Here is a 22,741-nt window from a genome sequence, read left to right as displayed (position 1 = left end):
ACATTATTTTTAATAAATGCAGGAAAAACACATGAAAAGACCTTTTCTTGGACTTTTTATAAGGCTATGGAAGGAAATTTGAAAAACATTTAACCTCAGCACATACAAACTTTTTTAAAAGTTGGATAAATGCCACCAGGCAGGAAAATTATGAAGAAAATCATTTTTGAAAATCATTTGCAACATAAAAACACAGCTAAAATGGAAATATTCAGATGTTTCTAACCACAGAAATTATTCTAATCGCAGTCGTCATCAAGACCTGATAGTAATGGTTTTCTGCAAGGAGTAACGTTTTATCAACAAAAGTTAATAGACTAAACATTACTTCTCAAACACCTTTTCTAACCAGCTAAGGTCCACTTGACCAAACCAACAGACTGAAGGTGCACCAGAAACTGTTATATAATACTGAAATGTAATCCAGTAATTTCATGCTCAGCATCTGTAAATCTTCCAGTTCGTTGTGCTAAATTCATTTAGACTTTTTAAAATCAAAATTATTGGGTAACTAATGTAAACTGGAATTTCCTGAGCCATTATTTTCAGTTCCCCAGTGGTTTTATTGGTTAATTATAAGTGGCAGGTCACTTACAGAACAGCAAATGTTTTTACAAGCCAGTTATGGGTGAGGTACAATAAATACAATGTATTCATTTGTAGTCCTCAACCCATCAAAAGTGTTGGTACTTTCATGCAAAGAATGGCACATGATTTTAAAATCACACATGCTTACATTACAACAACAAAATTTATGAGTAGTTCTCTTGTCAAGGCGAGTTTATTTACTGCCACATATCTTCCACCATGACACAGTAAAATACATGTGTAAAATACAAATATATAAAGGATACAAAACACCACAAACTACTGACCAATACAGACTGTAAGTAGAAATTTGGATTTTACCAGATATTTATATTTGTATTCAGCATAGATTACAATTTTACTGAATTTTCACATAGGAGGCCAGATTATTCTGTCATTTACACCACAGCAATCTCATTGAGGCCACTGGAATTAGACTGTTACAACAAGGGATAATTTGGCCCCTTATTGATAAAAATGGATTTCATCTCATTTTATAGGTAAATTGGAGAGAGAGAGAGAGAGAGGGGCCCAAATCCTGCTCAGTTTACTCAAATGGATTTCAACAGGATTTTTCATATAAGTAAGGCAAACAGGTTTGGACTCACAGAGACTGCTAAGCCAACTGACTAAATCAGAGATCTATATTTAACCTTATGCTTCAGCTGCTTTTCCTTTGCATCTCATTGGAATCAATCATGTGGCTATACCCAGTACATTTAGTGGTGTAGAGGCAAATTCCTCCTGGAAGTACCTGAATAGTTTGAGACCAGTCAAGGAGTTAGATTCAAATCCTGTTGAAATCCATTTGAGTAAACTGAGTAGGATTTGGGACTCTCTCTCTCTCTCCAATTTACCTATAAAATGAGGTGAAATCTATTCTTATCAATAATGGGCCAAATTATCCCTTGTTGTAACAGTGTAACCTTACAGACGGGGGCAAATTAATCTATATTTCTAGGGATCTGAGAAAAGCTGACTACTGGAGTTTAGTATAGGCTCAGTCTCCAAATGAAGGCAGCATAAATAATTTGGCCACCTAGGGTATATCTTCACTGCTGAGTTATTCTAAAATAGCCTGATCTGGGTGAAGTCTCACTACTGCAAAGCCCTATCTTGGCTAGACCTGTGTGGCTGCATTCACAATGCTTCTGTACTAGCTCATGGGCTAGGATGGATTTCTAGCAGGATATTTCATGATTCTTAGTCATGCATTAAACTGGGCCACTCTCTGAATTCATCTGCACTGTATTGTGGGAAAATGTGTCTGTCCTTGCAGAATTTCTGTGTGGAAATGCTCCTGTGGGTACTCCACAACTTTACCAGAAGGCTGGTGTCAGCGTCTGGCCAACAGGCAGCACAGGAAACAGATTTCTTGGAGGATATTTGTTCAAATGCTGTGGAAGTACAGAAGAAATGGAGCAGCCAAAACTTGGGGCTAAAACACAATGCAGAAGAAGGGAGGAGTTAGACAAGAAAATAAAGCCAAGGTGGAACAGGACTGGAGGACCAACAGCACTGCAAGTAGGTGGGTTGCTAGCCCGGGCTGAAGTGAAACCTATGCTCATCCTATACCCACAGCCTGGTGTGCTAGCGTGGGCGCAATGCACCCTCAAACCCAGGTTAGAGAATATTTTGTGTGGAGGGGCAACACACAATCTATAGCGAAGACTAATTCTGCAGTGAAGACATACCTGTGCTGTGCTGTGTATAGGTGGAGGCTAGAACAATGACAATACTTAACACAGCTAATAAGTATGCTAATTTTAAACAATTTGAAGTGTCTCCATCAGTACGATCATATTGTACAGGTAATAGAAGCAACAACAGAGATAGCTATGTTTCCTTCTAATTTAGGTGCATTGAGTTTCACTGTTCATAAAGGACTCTCCTTAACATCCAGTAACATTCATCAGCTTTTTCTTTTTTGAATTCTGATGCTTCTTCATGTTTGAATCTTGAATCACTACTATTTGTTCCAAAGCCAGTAACTCTTTTGCTTTGGCCCTAATTGGTCTCCAATATCATAAAAGTGAAATAAATACCCCTGAAAATGAAGTGCTTGTAGAGACTGTTTTTGTTTTGTTTTACACTTCCAGAAGAATTTTGCTTTTTCTGGCTGATGTTACATAGAGAAACAACAAAATAAATCTCCAGCATGGAAAGCATTTGCTTAGAATAGTGATATGCAAACTTTTCCAGTTGCTCCTCCACCCCCATACCATTCACAAAATTTGTCACACCCTCCTTCCATTACTTGTAATCTGAAAAAAAGTGGGGTTTTTTCTGTTTTTTTTGCAAGTTGGTGGAAGAAATGAAAAATGTATATTTATTACTAAATTTATAAGACTAGGTAAAGGTTATTAGGAAGTAGTAAACATAAACTATTACAAACTGCAAACATACACAAACAGCTCACTTGATACTGACTGTCCGAAGCCTGGTCTACACTAGGGAGGTGGGGTCAATCTAAGTTATGCAACTTCGTAGCTGAAGTCGACATACTTGGATCGACTTACTGCGGTGAGTCGACTGCTGCTGCTCCCCCATCAACTCTGCTTGCGTCTCTTGCCGAGCTGGAGTACAGGAGTTGACAAGAGAGCACTTGGGGATCGATTTATCTCATCTAGACTAGGTGCGATAAATCGACCCCCGCTGGATCAATCGTTGCCCCCTGATCCAGCGGGCAGTGAAGACATTCCCCGAGAGTCTTTGCTTGGCACTTTTTATGGCATTATAATTTGTGCATTGCTGGGTAGATTGGGCATGCACCAGACTCGAAGGTCACACTGGACGGTGGAGGGGAAAGACAGATGAGGCTATTCATTCCTTTGGTTTAGTGTTAGAGCATCTGACTCACTTGAGGGGTCCTGGGCTCTCATCTATTATTATAGAAATTGCCAGATAAGGTCTTTTAATATCAATTATTAATCATTAAATGAGTTTTAAAATTAATGAGAATCAAAATTCATTTTAAAGGCATCATAGGCCTACTGTAGTTATGAAACTTAGCAAATGGTTGAAAAAAACCCAGCCTGCACTTTTATTTGTCTGTTTGTTTTTTAAAAGGTCAAAAGGAGGAAATTTCTTCCCCCACCACCCCAGGAGGAACCTCTTGCACCCTCTTGAGGGAACATGCCCCCAGTTTACACACCACTGGCTTAGAACCTGGAGGTTAAATTTAAGCCTATTACTTTCTAAGTCTTTGTGACACTCTCCTTGGAGGGGGAGAGGAAATATTGGAAAGTATTGTTTTGGTGCTATGAATAAACCATAGAGTTGATTCGTGGGCCCCTACAGCAACATACACTTTTTTCTTTTGAGCACTGCTCATCTTCTTATATCCATTTTCGCCCCAATTCAGCAAAACACTTTAACTTGCTTAATTTTAAGTACATGCTTAATTTCCATTGGGACTTCAACATGTTCTTAAGTGTTTTGCTGAATCAGAGGCTTTATTAACAATACCTCAGTTTTGTATAAATGCTTTGTACCAACTGAATATCCCTTGCTATTTATCTATTATTCATGCACAGGGCATTACCTGACATAGTAGCTCAATTAATGGCTGAAGTAGGAAAATAACGTATGAGGGCCAGACAACTCAGTGAGGTTCTATTTGGGGAGTTTTCTACAGATCAGCCTATCATGGGGGCAGGACTTGTGGTCCTCTGAAGCTGCAGATTTCTCAACACTTGAGAGATTTCACTGTGGGTCTTAGACATTTGCATACAAGCCCAGTTCCACCCTCCTGAAAGCTCTCTTGTGATAGACTAACAAACAGAGTAAGGTCAAACTTTAAAAATAAAATACAAATCAATGTAATCAAACCTATATTAAATTGGTCCTTGACTGTTAACACACAAATTATCATAATTTGGCAGATGGCACATTTATAAAACAAGAAAGAAAAACTGAGAAATCTGTCTTTCCAGTTTTCTCTGAGCTGACACGCAATTTCTAATGGCATGTTTGCTCCCATTCAGATCTGTCTCATCCAGATTTCCCCTCACACATATGCCCTACACCAACTTTTTCTAAGTTCATGCTTACTATTGTACCAAATCAATTAAAAATACATGTTCCAAACCAAAAAAACAATATTAATGTAGATGAGAAAAATAAATGTGCCAGATCTGCAGCTGTTCAAATTGTCACAGCTCCCTGGGGGACTTCAAAGGAACTGTGCTGGGTTCCAACAGCTGAGGATCTGGCCAAAAGTATAAAAAGGGAAAATATAATAAACATGTTACATAATCTCTACATTACATCACAAATCTTTAGGACACTGTTGTGGTGGGAAGATGGAAGTATAACTCTGGTGTATTAAAATGATTTTCACTTCCACAACTGCAATTTGAATATGACTTAAAAAAATGCTTCCAAGCAACTTTGCAAAGCAAGACCACATATTCTTACCTGAATTTTTATTGGTTTTGTTTTGCCTACTCTTTACTTGCTCAGTCCATAATGTAGGGTAACGAGAAGCTATATCTAAAAAAATCAAGCATGACAAAATTTACATTATTATAATTTAATAAACTAAAACAATCTGTAGCAAACAAACATTAAGTGGTCAATGAACAAGATAAGGCTGACAACATATTATGGTACATGTTTAACAAAGAAAAGGACACACTGCAACACTTTAGAACAGCTACATTCATGCATATAGCAGCAGTGAAAAAATATGGTACGAACTGGCACCTATGTTTTAATATCTTCACACCAGATTCTGCCATCCTTACGCACAATGAGTAATAACTGACTTTGAGTGTAGGCCCAATACAGCAAAATAGGGCTGATGTGGCATGTAGGCATTGTGTTGGCCGTCTGCACAGGGCTGAATATCAGTCAATGTGAGGAAGTGTGGCAGAATATGGACCTTACCCTGTTGTCAGAGGGGATGTATGGGGCATAACGAGGGCAGAATTTGGACTTTAACATTTGAATTTGGCCCTTTACGCTTTAAAATTAACAGCTCAAGTTTGAAACTGTAGCATCTTCACTCTGAAAAATGACTGTGAACATGGTATTCTGGGATTCCATAGTTATTGTGTCTCTGGGACGTCCCCATGAAATTTGCTCACTTTAAAAGTATGATTGCTGTACTCTGGCTGCCCCATTTGGAAACAGGTATGGCAGCTTTCAGCCTCTGGGCAAATCACCAAAAATGTGCTAAATCCTGTAACATTTGGGTGCCCTTTCTCTAAGGTAGCAGTTATGCTACAGTATATGGTATATAATGTGTCATTCTGGCATGACTCTGTTACCATTCCTAAAGATGCTTACCTTCCTCATCACCTTGAGGCTGAGTCTCCAGCGCGGGAGCTGAGGCATCATCTGAATTCAGAATGGAAAAGATTTGCAAGGAGACTACAATTATGAGAGTAAACTAAATAAGTGTACATACATGGTTAATGCTAATAATTTGCACATAGCCCCGGCCGGTTAACAAACAACATAAGTATTATATGACACATATAAACTACAGATTATAAATCTATGGCACTTAAGGTATCTGTTTGTGTATATGAATGAACTGAGTGCAAGATTTTTGAGACATCAGCCAGCGAGTTGTACACTGCCAGGGATAAGAAAAAATACTATGCATTGATTCCTCTAGAACATAATTAATTAAACAAATATTTTCAAAAGAAGAAATTGATATAGACATAGAAAAGGTAAGCCCTGTGAAAGCAAAAGCAATCTGGGCAAGTGAGTGGATGTAGTCCTTCTACAGCCTAAAACAAAACCAGGGTTTCTTTTGGCCCAGCAAAATTCATTTGATACGCCAGCTGTTTTCACAAACAAGATCCTTAGTTTAAAGAACCAGATAATCATTTGCATTGCTCCCATCCTTCAGTCAGCCATCCCCATCACCTACAACCAACTGCCACTGCAAGGGAAGAGGGAGTAAAATGTAGCGGAAAGAATACAGTAAGGATAAGGGTAAATCTTCAACTCGTTCAAAAGCATTGCAAGAAATACATGTAGCTAGAAAATCTCACTATAAAAAATAGTTCAAATGAGCAAGCTTTTGGGAAACAGTAGTACATATTTTCAATCCAAAGACCAATTTTTAGCAATTTGAAGGGGTGGGCTGTTTATATATTTTCATACACTGAATGAGCCACAGTATGCAATATAACTTAATAGTCCATATCAGCCAGTTGCTGGCATTTCTTGTGAAGCAGAACTACTTCCAACATTACGGTGCCTCACCAGAAACAATATCCTCTGTGCAGGCATTTGGCTACAATTCCTGGAAGTCACCACTTCTGAGTCGCAATCTTGTTTCCAGATTATTTACCCAATATTTTGCATAGAGGGTATAACAGAATATACCTTTTCATGTACCTATTTTTACTAGGATGATTTTAGGCAACAGTGAAAATGGACTATACCATCCACCTCCTTGCCATGGCAACTCAATAGCTGCCTCTTCCTGCTCCCTTGTCCCCACTACACAGGCTGGCGCTCTAGATCATGCAAAGGAGTGAAAAATAATCTGACTCTTCCCAATACAAGGCCACAATTTACTCCTCAGAAACATAATACTGCTGATAAGTACTAGATGGATAGCCATGATATCCTAAACTCCTCTCTTTGCAGAACAAGTAAAGCAAAGCAGTAAGAGTGGAAGTTTCCCAACCAATATGCTTCAACCTAAACTTATGGGGTACTTCCTCTTTAGATGAGAAAGTCATTCATTCTCCATATCCATTTAATATTTGGCCACTATGTTGAGATGGAGGACAAGAGTGCACATTACTGTCAGTTTCACCAGTGTTTTTTGTAATATTCTCTGGAAAGTGGACGGAAGCCACCAACTCATTTCAGACAGGACACCAAACACATGTAATTACGTATGAATTCAAGACTTACTATCAGATTGTCAACCACTATCTGATTCAGAAAAATATCCAGGTTTTGGAGGAGGGGGGGCAAATAATAAATAATACAAAGAAATTAATTTATTTCGATTCTATTTTCTAATTGTATTCTACCATACACTTTCACTAGATAGGGCATTTGTTCTTGGAAGTGATATTGCCTATTACTGGAAACCTTACAGACCAGCAGCCGAGTGAAAAATATTCTAGTGGCTGCATTGTTCCATTAATGGATATCTTCGTTCTAACATTAGTCCATGGCAATATTTTTTTAAAGAAGCTAAGGTGCCAAAAAGGCCTTGTCCAAACATTGGCATAGGGTTAGGAAGAGAGAGAAGCTTGTTGCTGGTGATTAATGAATCGGGTCTTTGATTTGAGGATATCCATATACTCTGTAAAAGATTAGCTCTCCACAGAACTGGGGGCAAGTCAAGAGGCACACCTGAGACATACCTAACTTGAAGGTAAGAATCCCATTGGGACACCAGTAATTTCCTGTTTTTGCTCCTTCAGATCCACCTTTTTTTTCGAACAAACATTTAGTGTTTGGAATGAAGATATGCAGTAATTCATTCTTCAGAATAAGAACCAATATGGCATCACCACTATATAAATTCAGAGCAGTTCTAATTTAACTGGTTTACTAAATTCACGATATTTCGTGCAGATCACACTGAATGTATACGTTTAAACACGGTTCTGGTACTCAGATATCACTTATTCAAAACATTGCCATGCCCCCGGCTAAAATCAAAGGAAGAGGATATGGCCTTGATTCAGATAACAGTGTTCTTCAGATAAGATAGACTTTTTTTTCTTCTGAGTGGGAAAGAGGTTAAATTTCTGGATTGTGAGGCCACTAGGAAGGTGGACTAGGAAATGTCCCTGAAGCGTTTTTCCCTACACAGTTTAAGAGCACTGCAAAAGCACAACAGCTTCAGTCCAGCAGAAAGCCTAATCTTCAAAGGCCTGAAAGTTTGCTCCTGCAGTGCTTTACTCTTGGAATAACCAAAGCAGAAGACAAACTTCATTCATGTGGGGCTTAGAAATACCACAAGAATCTTGCTGGCCATCTATGTGTGGCCTGTAAGCTATTCTATTCTATTCTATTGATTCTGACTCTTCAAGGAATTCCTGGAGGAAGGGACTCTCCCAGAGTCTACTGTATGAATTGTAAAACCAAAGATGGATCTGAAATTCCTGTAACTCATCTGGTAGTATAGTTATGCAGTTCTCCCTAGATATATTCTGATGTTTTTGACACTGCTACTTAATGCAAACTGCAAGGAAAAGACAGCTTGGAAGAATGGCGGGGGGGGCGGAGGGGGGAGATTCAGCTACTGAAAAGAAGAATCAGGAACCTCCTGGAAAACAGGACATCTGCACTTTGTGCTGCAGTTGTGCTGGTGAATAAAAACAATGCACAAGTCAACTGTAACTGTGTAATGTCAAAAGCAAACATTCTTGATGAAGAAGGCAACATAACACATGCACTCTGTTCATCTTTGACCCCTGATGATATAGATGCTGTTCATTCAGGCTTTGCAAACAACTCAGCTCTCACACACGTCCTCATCAATAATCATTAAGCTTCTGGCATTCTATGGCATTGGCTTTATGGAATTTAAAATCTGACTGCCACCTCACAACAGAACATCTCCTAGGTGATGATAATACCCATGAGTGCATTAGGTTTTTGAGGGAAGTAAGCAAATATTATATAATATAAAACAAAGATGTATCAGTAGATCAATAGTCACCTCAGATGAAGACACACTTTTCTCCTCCCCCCTCCCACCAGAGCCATGAAGAGAATATATTCATCTCTGAAGGGAAATTTCACTCTCATGCTGAAAAGATTTTGCAGGGTTTAATGGCTATAAGTGGAAGATACTCTGCAAGGCTGACTCATACAGAATCTTAAAATATGAAAAAATGTTGATTAAGAACACTCGGGGTCCTATTTCTCAATCATGCCCAAAGATATGTCTATAATAAGGTACGGAAACTAAAAAAGGGTCAGACCTCTTTAGCCAGATAAGTACTGGCAGATGGTTGGCCTCAACGGCAAATAACACAACTGAATGGTTCAGTGTTCTACAACATTTCCCTTCATGCCTGGTTTCAGCCCATATATATATATCAGGCAGAGTTGAATGTAGACAGGCAGGCTCATTTATTTAATCTTCACCACTGCTCAGCTCTCTGGAGAAAGGCTCACAGACAAAAACAAAAGGTTTCCAAGATCCAGGCAAGTTTTTTACATGGTACAGTTCATACCCAAGAATGAAATCCATGACCCAGAGCAAGCTACCCTAGCAGTCTGTGGATAACTAGAGGTCAGTAGAACCCAGAGGCTATCTAGCAGACACATGATGGAAACGTTTCCTCTGCTGATTAACGTATCTTTTAATAACTAACTTTCAAACAGCTACTGATTTTCTCAACATAATAGCACCACTTACATTGGTCATATTAAATTCAGGCTAAAATTCCTGCAAAATCATAAATCAACTATAACTACATTGGGCCAACTAGTCTTTTTATTTATTCTGGCATAAATCTGGAGCAATTCCTTTAAAGTCCATTTATACCAGCATTACAGAGAGTATAATTTGGTTAAATATTTTCATTTGCCTTTAGAATTGCTACTTTTAAAATTTTCTTTTGGTCTTGACTTTATTTAAGATAAGGGCACAAATTCATCTCTGATATAACTCCTCCAACCTCAGTGGAGTCACATCACACAAGAATTTGCCCCAGGAACTTCAATTATTATAGGATCTATACATGAGGATGTATCTTTAATAGCAGCAACTCTTTGGCTATGAATATAAGTCATCAGCTGAATTCATCACTGTAGAGAATAAAGTTCCAAGCCTTAGATGAGTCAAGTCCAGGTTACCATGGAGATGAACTAATGGCACCAGTTTCCTTTATCTGGGGGCTTGACAGTGCTGGTTTTACCAGACAGACAGTACAGGCTGCCATCTAGCGCTAGAGCATATTTGGGGCAATTAAAAACTTAACAACAGTTTACTGGAAGGGTAGCAATGAGCTGGGAAGGGAATTCATTTTCCAGTTAGCCCAGCGCAGCAAAATCTCTAGGAATGAGACTGGACAAGTAAAAAAAAAAAAAATAATAATAATAAAAAATATGCACTGGCATTTCAAACTTATGAAAGATCAAGGTTTCAAATCCTGCAAGTTTACTAGTTTGCATAGTTTAAAAAAAACACACACAACATTCTAAGACATTTACCTGTATTTCCTGCACCTTCTCGTTGTGGCAACTTCTCAGTTATAGACCCTGGAAGAGGAAAAAAGTATAAATAAAAAAAAATTACTTTCATTATCAACTCACCTTCGTGGTGACACACCTTAGTCTAAATTATTCCCCTCTGTTTGTGTCAGCCATAAATACCAGACATTTCTTCCTTTGTAAGCCAATGGATTTTGGCTTGGCCCGGTACTGACATTTGCTCATGATCAATTTAGGGTGAGGTATTTGGTTTTGGTCACCATCATACCTAAGCCAAGGAGAACCCAGGCACAGTAGATGAATACACATGCTCATGCGCACCACAGTCATAGGCCATATCCTGCAATCAGATCCATACTGCAGACTTTTACAGCTGTGTGAAACTCCACTGACTTCGACAGGGCTCTGCCTGGGTATAGGAGTCCCCTCACATGGCTCCATTTGCAAGATCAAACCCTTTATATCAATAGTTTGTTGTCCATGGTTTCTCAGATCTTCCTGGACACAACAGAGAGGGGCAACTGATAAGAGCCAATCAGGGCTCCCTGATCTCATTTATCCAATCCTGTCATATGTTAAAGTAGCAGGAGGCAGCTTTAATTTATATCACTGATGTAAGCCCCCCCTCCTGGGACTTTATGCTGGTGGAGAAATGGGCATAGCAGAGCATTACTTCACCATGCCATCTCTCTTCCCCTCTGCCATGCTGCCACTCTGACCCCAACATACCCTCTCCTCAACACAGCTACTTTGACTAGCTTTACATCAGTTCCCCCTACGCTGAGGGGACTCTCCAGGACAAATCTCTGGCTGCTTTAAGTACAACATAGGCATCACAAAGTGAATTTCATGGACTGGTGAATCCAGGACCCCGTATTGACAGTAGTTGTATACTTCAAATAATTACATTTAATATATGTAAATGAGGAAACAAAATGAAAAATTAAAAACGATAATTTTTACAAAAAATTTGTAAAGATTTTTTAATTGTTGTGGCATTTAATATTTAGACTGGTTTGTTCATGTTCAGTGTCCAGAAATCCCATATGACACACTTACAGCTACGCTTTCAAATATAAATGCACTTAAATTGTGTCTGTAAATTACATAGTTTGGTGGATCAAAGTGTATTTATCTGCACAACTGAAAAATAAGAAACAGCAAATTGTATTGCACAATTATCTATTTTATGTTGCAACTACTTTTATTTGTTTAGTTTAATTTCCAGTTTAGGCTTATTAAATTGGAGGCACAATTCTTGAGCTTTGTCATGAAATTCCTTAGAAATTTTGTGATGGCAAAAATTTGATAAAACTGAAAAACTGGTTGATTAAAACAGGCAAAAGTTCTTTTTAATCAAACATCCATGTAATAAAAATGAGAAGTCCTGCCCATTAAGAAGAAATAGGGGCACTGGATTGCTAATGAGATATGGAAACTTTCTGGCCTTAAAATCTATGAATTTATGAATCTATGAATTGTTCACCCTAGATTAATGTCTGAAATCTCTCCCAGGCTGATAGGAACAGAGGATACGTCTTGACTACCCGCCGTATTGGCGGGTAATGACCAATTTCTCAGGGATCGATATATCGCGTCTCATCTAGACACGATATATCAATCCCCGAACGTGCTCTCGTTGATTCCGGAACTCCACCAGCGCGAACAGCGGTAGCAGAGTTGATAGGGGGATCCACAGACGTCGATCCCGCGCCGTGAGAACGATCTAAGATACTTCGACTTCAGCTACGCCATTCACGTAGCTGAAGTTGCGTATCTTAGATTGATTCCCTCCCCCAGTGTAGACCAGCCCTAAGCATCATTACTAGCTGAATGAGGCATGAGTGCTGGGGAAAAATAGTATGTTATCATCTAATTACAGACTGTCATAATGCTTACACAAGGCGGAAAATTAAGGTTGCACAGGCAACCTTAATTCTACCATTTCCTAATTTTTGAGCGCTTGACTTTGCACCCTTAATAACAACCTAAATAACATTAAAATCTTTTTTTAAATGTAATATTGCAAATAACTTGTTCAGTTATTGAACTTGTTACTTGTTAAAATACCCATACCATAACCTTAATCATAAGTAAAAGAAAATATAATCAGATCCTGTGGCTGTGAAATTTTTATAACCAATTGCAACATCTGTTACTATGAAGGCTAAGAGAAAGATAAATCTCATGCTCCAGAGTGTTAACTGATGGCCAGTGGGGTCAGGAAGGATTTTTCACAGACACATGTATAACCTTTTATAGTTGGCCACATTCACATTAGGGTGACAGTTCCAGATTCCTCTGAAACATCAGATAATGACCGCTGCTAGAGAGAGGGTACCCCAGTGACTGCATGTGATCAGGTACAGCAAATTCTGTCACCCCAATTTAACTGCAAGTAATTAATGAAACAATTCAAAATTGTTAATCCTGCCTGTTGGTTAGTGTGGTGTCATTGATAAACATTGACATTAATGAAAGCAGAAGGAGGCCCTAAAAGGGTTCTGCCCTCTAAAGAATTAATAGCAGACCTGTGTAAAACCTAACTTCCGCCTCAAAAAGCCCAATATGAAGCATGTGAGAGCTGGGGATAACACAATTTTAGTCAAGGGGATCCAGTTGTGAAACGAACTTCTAGAGCACACTAGAGAAATCCATAATCGATCATCTTTAGGAAACACTGCAAGGCCTTCCTCTTTGAAAAAGCCTTTCCACCATAGCAAGAATGACACTAACAGTATTGACAGCTCCATCTACCCAAACAAACAGCCCCTCCCCCAGTTTTTTAACATTAAAAATAGAAGTAAAAACCTGTAACACAAATTAACCAAAAGAACCCAAATGAACAACAAGCAAACAGGCATACCCCAGGTACAGTTTTTACCATGAAAAGAGAGGTGATTCAGAAGCTCCATGAAGCCCACTGCAGACTTTTCTATTGTTACTGATTTTACATGGAAAGTACTTAGATACTATGGTGATGGATAGCATTAAAAACCATAAAGTAAACAGACAGTCTTTAAAAAAAATCCCATTAATTCAAAGAGGTTTGAATCCTGCCCTAGTTGAGCCAATGCATCATTCATTAAACACCCGCTAAAGATTATTAAATGCTTTATTATTGCTCGTCTATAAAAATAGTTTCAGAACAAAGTGAGGGTTTAATCCAATTTCTTTTTCTTAGTATCGGATTAAATATACATTAAAAACAAGAAATGGACCAGTTCATTAAGAGCCATTATCAGAACATGAAGAATTATTATGTTAGAATGTTATGCAAAATGGGGACAATTTCAATTAAAATTAAGTTATGATTCGATGGTTTTAGCGATTTAAATATCTATTGTATTATTACCTGGCAGAAAACACTGAGAAACTCTGCATTTTCAGCCAGTCATACTGCAGAAACTAAAGACAGATTATTATAGATCGGTAGTAAAAAGCTTGGAAAGTGGAATAGTTGGAAACTTATAGCAATGAAACCCCAAGATTAGAACATGATTTTTGCCTAGTTTGGAGTATTATAACAACCCTAGGGGCAGATTGTCAGCTGGTGTAAAGGGTCATAATGGCATTTTCCCAATAGCAATGTTCAGTTTTAAACCAACTATTGTCGGTTTTCAGCTAAAAATTGTCAAGTTTAGATTTTTTGCCCAAAAGTCAGTTTTTTGGTGGAAATTTTGCCAAAATCAGTGTTTTTAATTTCACTGAATTTTTCAATGGTAAAATAACTTTTTCTGACCAGTTTTAATGTTGACTTTTTTTCATAACCACCTCGAATTTCTGCGCAAATTCATTTAAAACCTAAGATCAAGAGCTCTACTTAATGCAGTCTTTCTGAAGCCATGGAATGTGATGCTGAATTAGTCCATATGTGATGCCAGTCTAATCATATTTCAGAAAGATTTATGTTAATGTTTGTTTGTTTTTTAAGACTGGAGTCTGGGATTTGTGTGTCCAAATCCTACTCAGTTTTAATGGGAGTAGAGTACCTGAATCCCTTAGATATCTTTGAAAATCCCAGCTAGAGTTTCTAGCAATTATTACCAGTGGTGCTACTGTGATTGCAAAAAGCAATATGAAGCGGATTACACAGCTGTGAGGTTTGCTCATAGATTTTTAGGCCAGAAATTTTTTAGATCATCTAATCTGATCTCTTGTAGATAATCTAATCTTATCACAGCTCATTAAATTTCACCCACTAACTCCTAGGTTAAGCCTAATAACTTGTGTATGGGTATATCTCCCAGAAAGGCACCTGGTCTTGGTTTGAAGATGTCAAGGCTACATCTACAGTGGTGTGTAGTGTATGTAAAGCTACATGCCGCAATGAAAAGCAGACTGCGTCCACACTGCATCCAACACTGACTCAGCCTTTCCTCACTGCTGGAGGCTCTCTCTGTGTCAGGGGAAGGATTCTAGTAGTGGGGAACTGGCAGAGCCTTTTTCCTCTACCAGAGTCTTTTCCTGCGGTAGGGAAAGGTTACACAGTGAGTAGCTGCCCATGCCTTTCTCCACTGCATCTCACCTGCCATAGTCTTTCTCCTCTGGAGGATTCAGCAGCAGGTAGGCAATGAGACAATACACAGCTAAAAACAGCAGTGTAGACAGGGAGGCATGGCTTGGGTGAGTAGAGGGAATGTAGAGTATGTACTTGCATACATATCCACACCCTTCAGTCTCATCTTTTACTCTATTCACCTAAGCTGTGCCTTCCTGGCTACAGTGTTGTTCATACCCTTGCTAAGGGGGCTATGCAAGTATGGATTCTACTAGCCACGAAAAGAAGAGTACAGTGTGAACATACAACAAGAGATGGAGAATCTACCACTTTCGTTGGTAGTTTGTTCCAGTGGTTAATCACCCTCACTGTTCAAAATGTGTGTCTTATTTCTAACCTGGATTTGTCTGGCTTTAATGTGCAGATGTTGGTTCTTGTTAGGCCTTTCTTTGCTAGATTAATAAGCCCTTTAGTACCCAGTATTTTCTCCCTGTAAAAGTATTTAGACTTTGTGATCAAGTCACCTCTCAATCTGTTTTGTCAATGAAATATAAAGCCTATCACTTTTCACCAGTTCAAATCTTGTTACCCAGGTTGATAGTAATGAAAAATCATCACCACCTGATAACTGTTAAGCAACCTATGTGAAATGAGTTGGTTGTCTCAATTCAGCTCTCTTCACAAGTGCTAAATTCACTGAGAATTAAAATTAAATAAAAAATCTTGCAGAATGTTTTTGTTGATCTAAAATAAGGATTTCAATAAGTGAATCACTGCGTCAAAAGTCTTGTTTACCATACTGAACTGATGGCCACTTCAACATGAAGTTTAGACAAGGAATTTTGCCAGAGAAAAACTATCTGACATCACAAATCTGGCATGTAGATTTGAAAGCCTAAAACAGAAAATAAATGGCTGAGCAGCAAACTGCCATTAGGTTCTCAAGAGCTACAGTTTTAATTGTTCATATTAGGAATACTGGTATTTTTAGGTATTATTAGGAATTTCTGGTACTGTATTTTTCCAGCATCATGGATAAATCACTATAAACTCTATGGGCTTAACAGTAGCTGCCTCAATAAAACATAAGTGCAGAAAAAGACTCTACCATCATGGTAGCTGGCATAGCCAAGGTAGTTTCGGAAAATCTCCGCTAAATAGGGTGAAATACTAACCAAGGCTAAGGACCATGCTATTTGATCTGTAAAGGCAGACTCCCACTTCCACACCATGCTCTGTTGAAGTCAAAAGAGCTGAAGTCAATAGGATTTTGAATGGGAGCAAGCATCTTTCTGCATGAATCTGCTTACAGGATTTGGGTCTACTTTGGATTCAAGTGTCAAAGGTCACAGGTGTAAACTGGTGGGGGTTATTACACTGACAGTGTGGTCAGCACTGTACAAAAAATGAAAACAGAAATAGTAGTTGCCCAAGAAATTTACAATCAATACAAGGTTATGACAAGAGCCCATGGGGAGACTCAGATGGAGAAAGCATAACTAATGTTACTAGCTACAGAGAGGAGTGGGGATGGCAATATCGTTAGGTGTTGGTTAGAGTTTTCGGCCGTCAGGAAGAAGTACAGTAAGTTTTCAGGGAGGATTTTAATGCAGAGGGTGAATCCTGGAGCACTGGGATAGGGAATGTGTTCCAGCTTTAACTGGTGACACTCACTGAAGCATGCAGAAGAGGAGTGTGGGAGAAGGAAATGAAAGGATCAGTGAGGCTGAACTCAATCATGGAGTGAGGGGGGGAAAGGGATGTAATAAGAAAGAAGAACAAAGATGTAGGCAGGAAGGATGGAGGGCTGGAAGATGATCCTCTTTACTGTTACGTACAAAACAAGGGGACCCACCAGGGAGAACCAAGAGAAGTGAAATACATGTTATATATTTGAGTAAAGTAAGACAGAAGAAAAATTTCAGGATTGGCAAAGGCCACATCTAGAATACTACAGGCCTGAGTAAGTACTACCCTGATTTTAATTGTTGTTTTATGAGCTGGTTAAACATATAAACAGAAGCTGAAAAAAATAATGTGAAAAAGCAAACATCAAATACTTCAGAATTCATGCTCTGTTTGAAGAAATATAAATATGAATAGGAATGCAAGACCTTTCCTAAGGAATGGAGAAAAAAGTGTTCTTTTGTTCAGGACTCCACATCTAATATCCCACCAAAAAAGATCAAACCAAGAGAGAGATGTACTTTATGATATTAAGTATTTTTGTTTGGAAGCTGAATATTCATGTGCAAGTAAATCCATGTATCAAATAAATCTATACCCTTAAATAAAGAAGAAACACATCTATTAGCAAAGGTTCCATGAAGTAAGCCATGTGAGATAACAGGTAAGAGTGGTACCATACAAGCACTCATATGAAAGTCAAGGTGATGAAGCTGTATGTGTAAATGCTAGAATAATCAGAGACCTCCTTGTAACCAACCACAACATTCTGTCCCCAGAAAAAGCATAGGCAATAGAAGAATACATGACCATTCAGTTGTCAGATTCCACTGCTGTAAGATGTGCACTTGCAATATCAAGTAATAACAAGGGAATTCTTGAGGATAGGCCAGAAACTGCACAGTTTATCAGTTTGGCGTGGTTGAGAGTCTGTGATATTCCCAAAGAACTAATTAGGACAGAAGCAAGTATGAACTCTGTGTAAGTAATGATATTTTGGGCATCATTCCTGTGCATAATGATAGAAAAGGGGAAAAAAGATAAAAGCAAATAGTAGATGTAATGGAAAACGTCAATGTTCCTTCTGGAAAAAATCTCTCCAGTCCTGACAGATGGCGATTCTGGAAACAGACTGGAAAACAGACTAGAACTGCAGCTCTGCTTCATCAAGAATGTCATTCTGCAAAATTAGCCTTGGGGATTGTGTTATTTCACTGCATAACTTTTTGTAAAATTTGTGGCACTGTCTCCTGTACAAAGAAGTGGTTGTGTAGTCCTCTTTAAGTAAGATTTAGTTCTTCATCACTAGCATTTCAAAATCCTCTCCTAGGTATTTGAGACATTACAAGCCGAGTCCTGCACCCACTGATATAAATGGAAAAACAATTATTAACTTTAGTGGTGCGGAATCAGATCCTATGCGCTGATTTGGACCCTGATCCCACAAAGACTTGCACACATACTTAGCTTTATGCACTGTGAGTAGACTCATTGACTTTAGTGGGACTACTTGATGTGTGTAAAGCTAAGTACGTGCATCAGCCTTTGCAAAATTGGGGCCTTGGTCCTGAATACAGAAGAAAGATGGGTTTCTTGGGATATAGTCTGGCTCACATTATGACTTTGATTGAACAAAGCACAACACCTTATCAGTGTAAGTGAAGAAACTGAACAAATTGTGTCTTGATTAACCAAGCATATGAAACTAACTACATTTTTTTCTTGATTACATTGAACATGAAAAATCCCATAAATTTGCTTGTCCAGTAAGTAATTCAGCAGAACTGTGGACCAGAAATTAATGCCACACATTGTGCAGAGCCATTAGACAATTAGTTATTGAGATTTCAGGACATGTATAATCCTTTTTTGTTGAGGTTAGTGAAATTGAGGGAGCTACTAGGTTTCATGATCACTGATATTGCAAAACTCCTGATGGAGGCTCCAATTAAGTAAAGCACTTAAGCACCACTTAAGTCCATCCCTATTTAGGACAACACTTACGTATTTAAATATGGTCCTGAATCAGGGTCAGAGTTTGTATCAATCATTGCATTAAAATACACTTCTGTGCATATTATTGAATCTTAAAACTTGTGAACATTTAATGTGGCTCCTGGCAACTCTGACTCCAAAGTGACTCTTCTGCATTTATGCTATATTGGACTAGATCACTGGACTAAACTGAACTTTATGGATCCTGAGGTAAAATCTACTGTAGGACAGGACACTTGCAATGTTCTCCACACCATTTAAGTCACATAGGGCTTAAAAGCAGCCTGAAATTTTGATGTTCTTTTGTTCTTACACATTTACTTCTTCTCTGGTCATCTCCCTTCTTGTAATTATTATAATAATAATAAAGGTTTCTACTGTGAAAATATTGCTTAACTACAGGTAAGGGAGCCCCACCAGAATCCATATCTCAGTTTCTTCAACTCAGCCAATCTTCCAGGGAGCCAAGGTGTCAATTAATCCCACCACCACAAGAAGTTTAAGGTGCAGGGGGTAGTGCTGCTGCAGTTCACAAAGCTGCAATATCCTTAGTGCTCTCTCTGTAAAAAGAGAGCAGTTATATTGACCTAAAACACCTAGAAGAGTAATTGCTACAGTTGCTTGTACAATTCTGTTTTATCATACATGTTGACATGTTTGAAATGAGGCTAAAAGGCAGTCTCTAAAAACTGGTTAATTTTTCATGTGCACTGGTTTAAGGTAAAAGCTTGTGGGAATGACAGTTTTTATTTGGTTTTGTTTGTTGTTCATTTTCTGCAAATAGTGGTTTAACGTTGATGTTAATGCTACTTTTCATCTTTTTTGAAAAGGGTCTGTGGTGGTTTGTTACCCCTCCCCTCCAACCCTCCAGGTTTGGCTACTGGTGAGAATTTTTGTTCACTGTACCAAACCTTGAACAGTGTTTGTTTGTCTCTTTTAATTATTCTTAATACTTAAAATGTTTAAAAAGTAAAACTCAATGGTATGTTTGCAGTGAGTTTACCAGAAAATTATAAGATATAAGAATAATCATTTCAGCAATGCTGTTGCACGGCACCATATATTGGCACATAGATATCATGTCGATGAGCACTGTACAAAATCCTAAAAACTGGGACAGGGAGATAAAATAGATGAATGTCACTGATAAACTAAATCATTACTTACCTGGACACCGTGGAGTTTTATGTGCTACAGCTGTACCGCTGATTGGACGTCCATTGGGAGTGACACACCAACAGTATCCTGTGTAACTATGACACTGAACCTGTCAGGAAAAGACATCAAGTGAGGGAAATCTCTGAGACATGCGTTGACCATATTGAAATGTTCATGGCACATAGAGTATATATTTATATATGTCTCCTGAGTACAATGGAGTCCTCCAATCAAATATATTTTTTAAGATATCAAACGCCTTTTTCTGTTTCTAGTAAGATAATCCATTAATAGACCATAATTCAAGTCTGATGAATATCCTTAAAGCATAAAAGCAGAGCTTCCCTCAAGCACTCTACAGTAGGTGCTGCAGTGGAGAACTGAGGAGAAAGCTATTAATGTGTGTTTGCTTGTTTTACGTCCTATACTGAAAGAATAAGATACAGGCATTATGAAAAGCTCCCTAGGGGACACGTGGATTGAAGTCTCTGTTCCTGAAGTAAGCCCTCTCTAGCTTTTTTTCAGATAGACAACATATCATCTCTCACACAGTAGCAACAGATACAGCACTTTTTCCAGTATTATTCATGCGCCAAGCTTTCAGAGACCAAACTACTGGAATGCCTACTTTAAATGAATTGCTTTATAAATCCCAACATCTTCAACATCTCCCCTGGAGTCTTACGTCACTTTCTCTACCATACTGACATTCATAAATAGTAAATGTGCACTATTAGCTACACTTAAAAATGACTACAGTAACTTTCTACGTGACCCTACCTTTTAAACTTATTATAATGGTAACAGAAGACAATCCCGCTTAGTATGTACCTGACTGTGATAAAGGTTTCAAATTGCACCCTCTTGGATTCTAAATCTTTGCCTGAGTAACTCAGTCCATGATGCCTGAACAGAGATTCAGCAGGGGTTAGGGAAGATTGCTGTCTTACTCATGGCATTGGCAATAGGATATGGACTTTTTTACAATAAGATTACTGGTTTGGATCAGGAACAGGACAGAAATCATACACATTTTACCAGCTGATGACTTGTCAGAGAGCTATGAGAATTGACTTGCTTGTCTTACCTTAGTGGAATGGGGTGCACATCACAATAACCAACATCACATTCAGCTATTTTGTTGATCATTTCTGAACAGAGGCCAAGGCTAAATTGGTACAAAAATGAACTATCCTCTACGGTGACCAGATGTCCCAATTTTATAGAGACAGTCCCGATTTCTGGGTCTTTTTCTTATATAGGCACCTATTACCCTCCACCCCAGTCCCGATTTTTCACATTTGCTGTCTGGTCACCCTACTATTTTCCCACTTCTAAAGATCAGTGTTAATGTAATTCCCTTGCTGCATCACAACCCCCCAAGCATGCCGAACAGCAAGGCATAAAAATACTGAGCCAAAACTTTTCAACCTGGCTGTATGTGCCATCATCATTACACTCGGGAATGAAAACTTGTTGAAGCTCCTTGCGGGCTTGTTCCTGGGTGTATTTCCTCTCTGCCACACACCTGGAAACATCTAAGGCAAGAGAGAAAACAAACAAGATTAATGATGCAATATTAAAGAGAGTATAGGTGATAGCCCAAAGCATAAACAAGGAAGAAGGTTCAGAGACCCAAATAAAGAAATGGATCCTTTCATCCTGGATGGTGTATTGTTACGTGAGTGTTTAGAAGTAGGAAAAAAATGAAAGAAAATCCAAAAAGTTATATCCTCACTGCTTCTCTTTGGTTCGATCCTGTGTATACATCTAACAAATATATATATTTTCTATCAGGTGTAGTATGTCTACCAGCAGTACAGCTACCATTAGGTCTATTTAGACTGCAAGCTGTTTGGAGCAGGGATTCTCTCACACACTGTGTTTGCACATTGCTATATTGCTTATCACAACTGGGCCTTACTCTTAGTGGCATCTCTAGGTGCTTCTGTAATACAAATAAATAATAATCTACTGTACAATATGTGGACTAATTATTTCACTTGCAAGAAGTGAATATAATAATTAATTAATCTTTTCTATCTCTAATTTCTATGATGCTAAAAATATAGCTAATAAATCAGCTGTGGTTTATGGGATTTGAGAAAAATGACACTTACTTTAATTCTGGCAAACTTGAATGCGCCAGCCGTGCCCCCTTTTCCCTTGACCCACCCTCTGTGCCAGAGCCTCAGGGTGGGGGAATGCTGTTAGAGCCACCATACAGGCTCTATGGAACAACAGAATTCCTGAATCCAGGACAAAGTCTTCACTGGCCAACATCCACCAAATTTAGGGAAGCTCTGTGCTGGGAAAAATGTTCTGTCAGGGTGGTTAAGCACAGGAATAAATTGCCGAGGGAAGTTGTGGAATCTCCATCATGGGAGATTTTTAAGAGGAGGTTGGACAAACATCTGTCAGGGATGGTCTAGACAGTACTTAGTTCTGCCTTGAGTGCAGGGGACTGGACTAGATGACCTCTCAAGGTCCTTTACAGTCCTACGATACTATGATAGTAGCACAAAACTGCCATAAAAGGACCAGAGAATCTGGCCTGGAAAGTGCTAAATAAGTGTAAAGTAATAGTAGTTATCATCTGAGAGCAGGCCTAGAAATTAGGCGTCCCTTAGTCCTAAACTTTGCTCTCATACTGGT

The 22,741-nt window shown here is 38.6% G+C and overlaps 1 protein-coding gene across 1 annotated transcript in view; it reads right to left on the bottom strand.

Annotated features, from left to right (window-relative positions):
• SMOC2 (SPARC related modular calcium binding 2) overlaps positions 1-22,741 on the bottom strand; it is a 184,152-nt gene that overhangs the window by 71,750 nt on the left and 89,661 nt on the right. The window contains exons 3-7 of the mRNA XM_032780989.2: positions 21,518-21,624; positions 20,096-20,195; positions 10,747-10,794; positions 5,881-5,931; positions 5,008-5,082 (exon numbers count right to left, since the gene is read on the bottom strand). Of these exons, the coding sequence (XP_032636880.1) occupies positions 5,008-5,082; positions 5,881-5,931; positions 10,747-10,794; positions 20,096-20,195; positions 21,518-21,624 (381 nt within the window). The remainder of the gene's footprint in view (positions 1-5,007; positions 5,083-5,880; positions 5,932-10,746; positions 10,795-20,095; positions 20,196-21,517; positions 21,625-22,741) is intronic.

Source organism: Chelonoidis abingdonii, chromosome 3 (assembly GCF_003597395.2).
Source record: "Chelonoidis abingdonii isolate Lonesome George chromosome 3, CheloAbing_2.0, whole genome shotgun sequence".
Classification (NCBI taxonomy): domain Eukaryota; kingdom Metazoa; phylum Chordata; order Testudines; family Testudinidae; genus Chelonoidis; species Chelonoidis abingdonii.
Note: the sequence above shows the minus strand (reverse complement) of the source record. Positions and strands in the feature narration are given on the sequence as shown.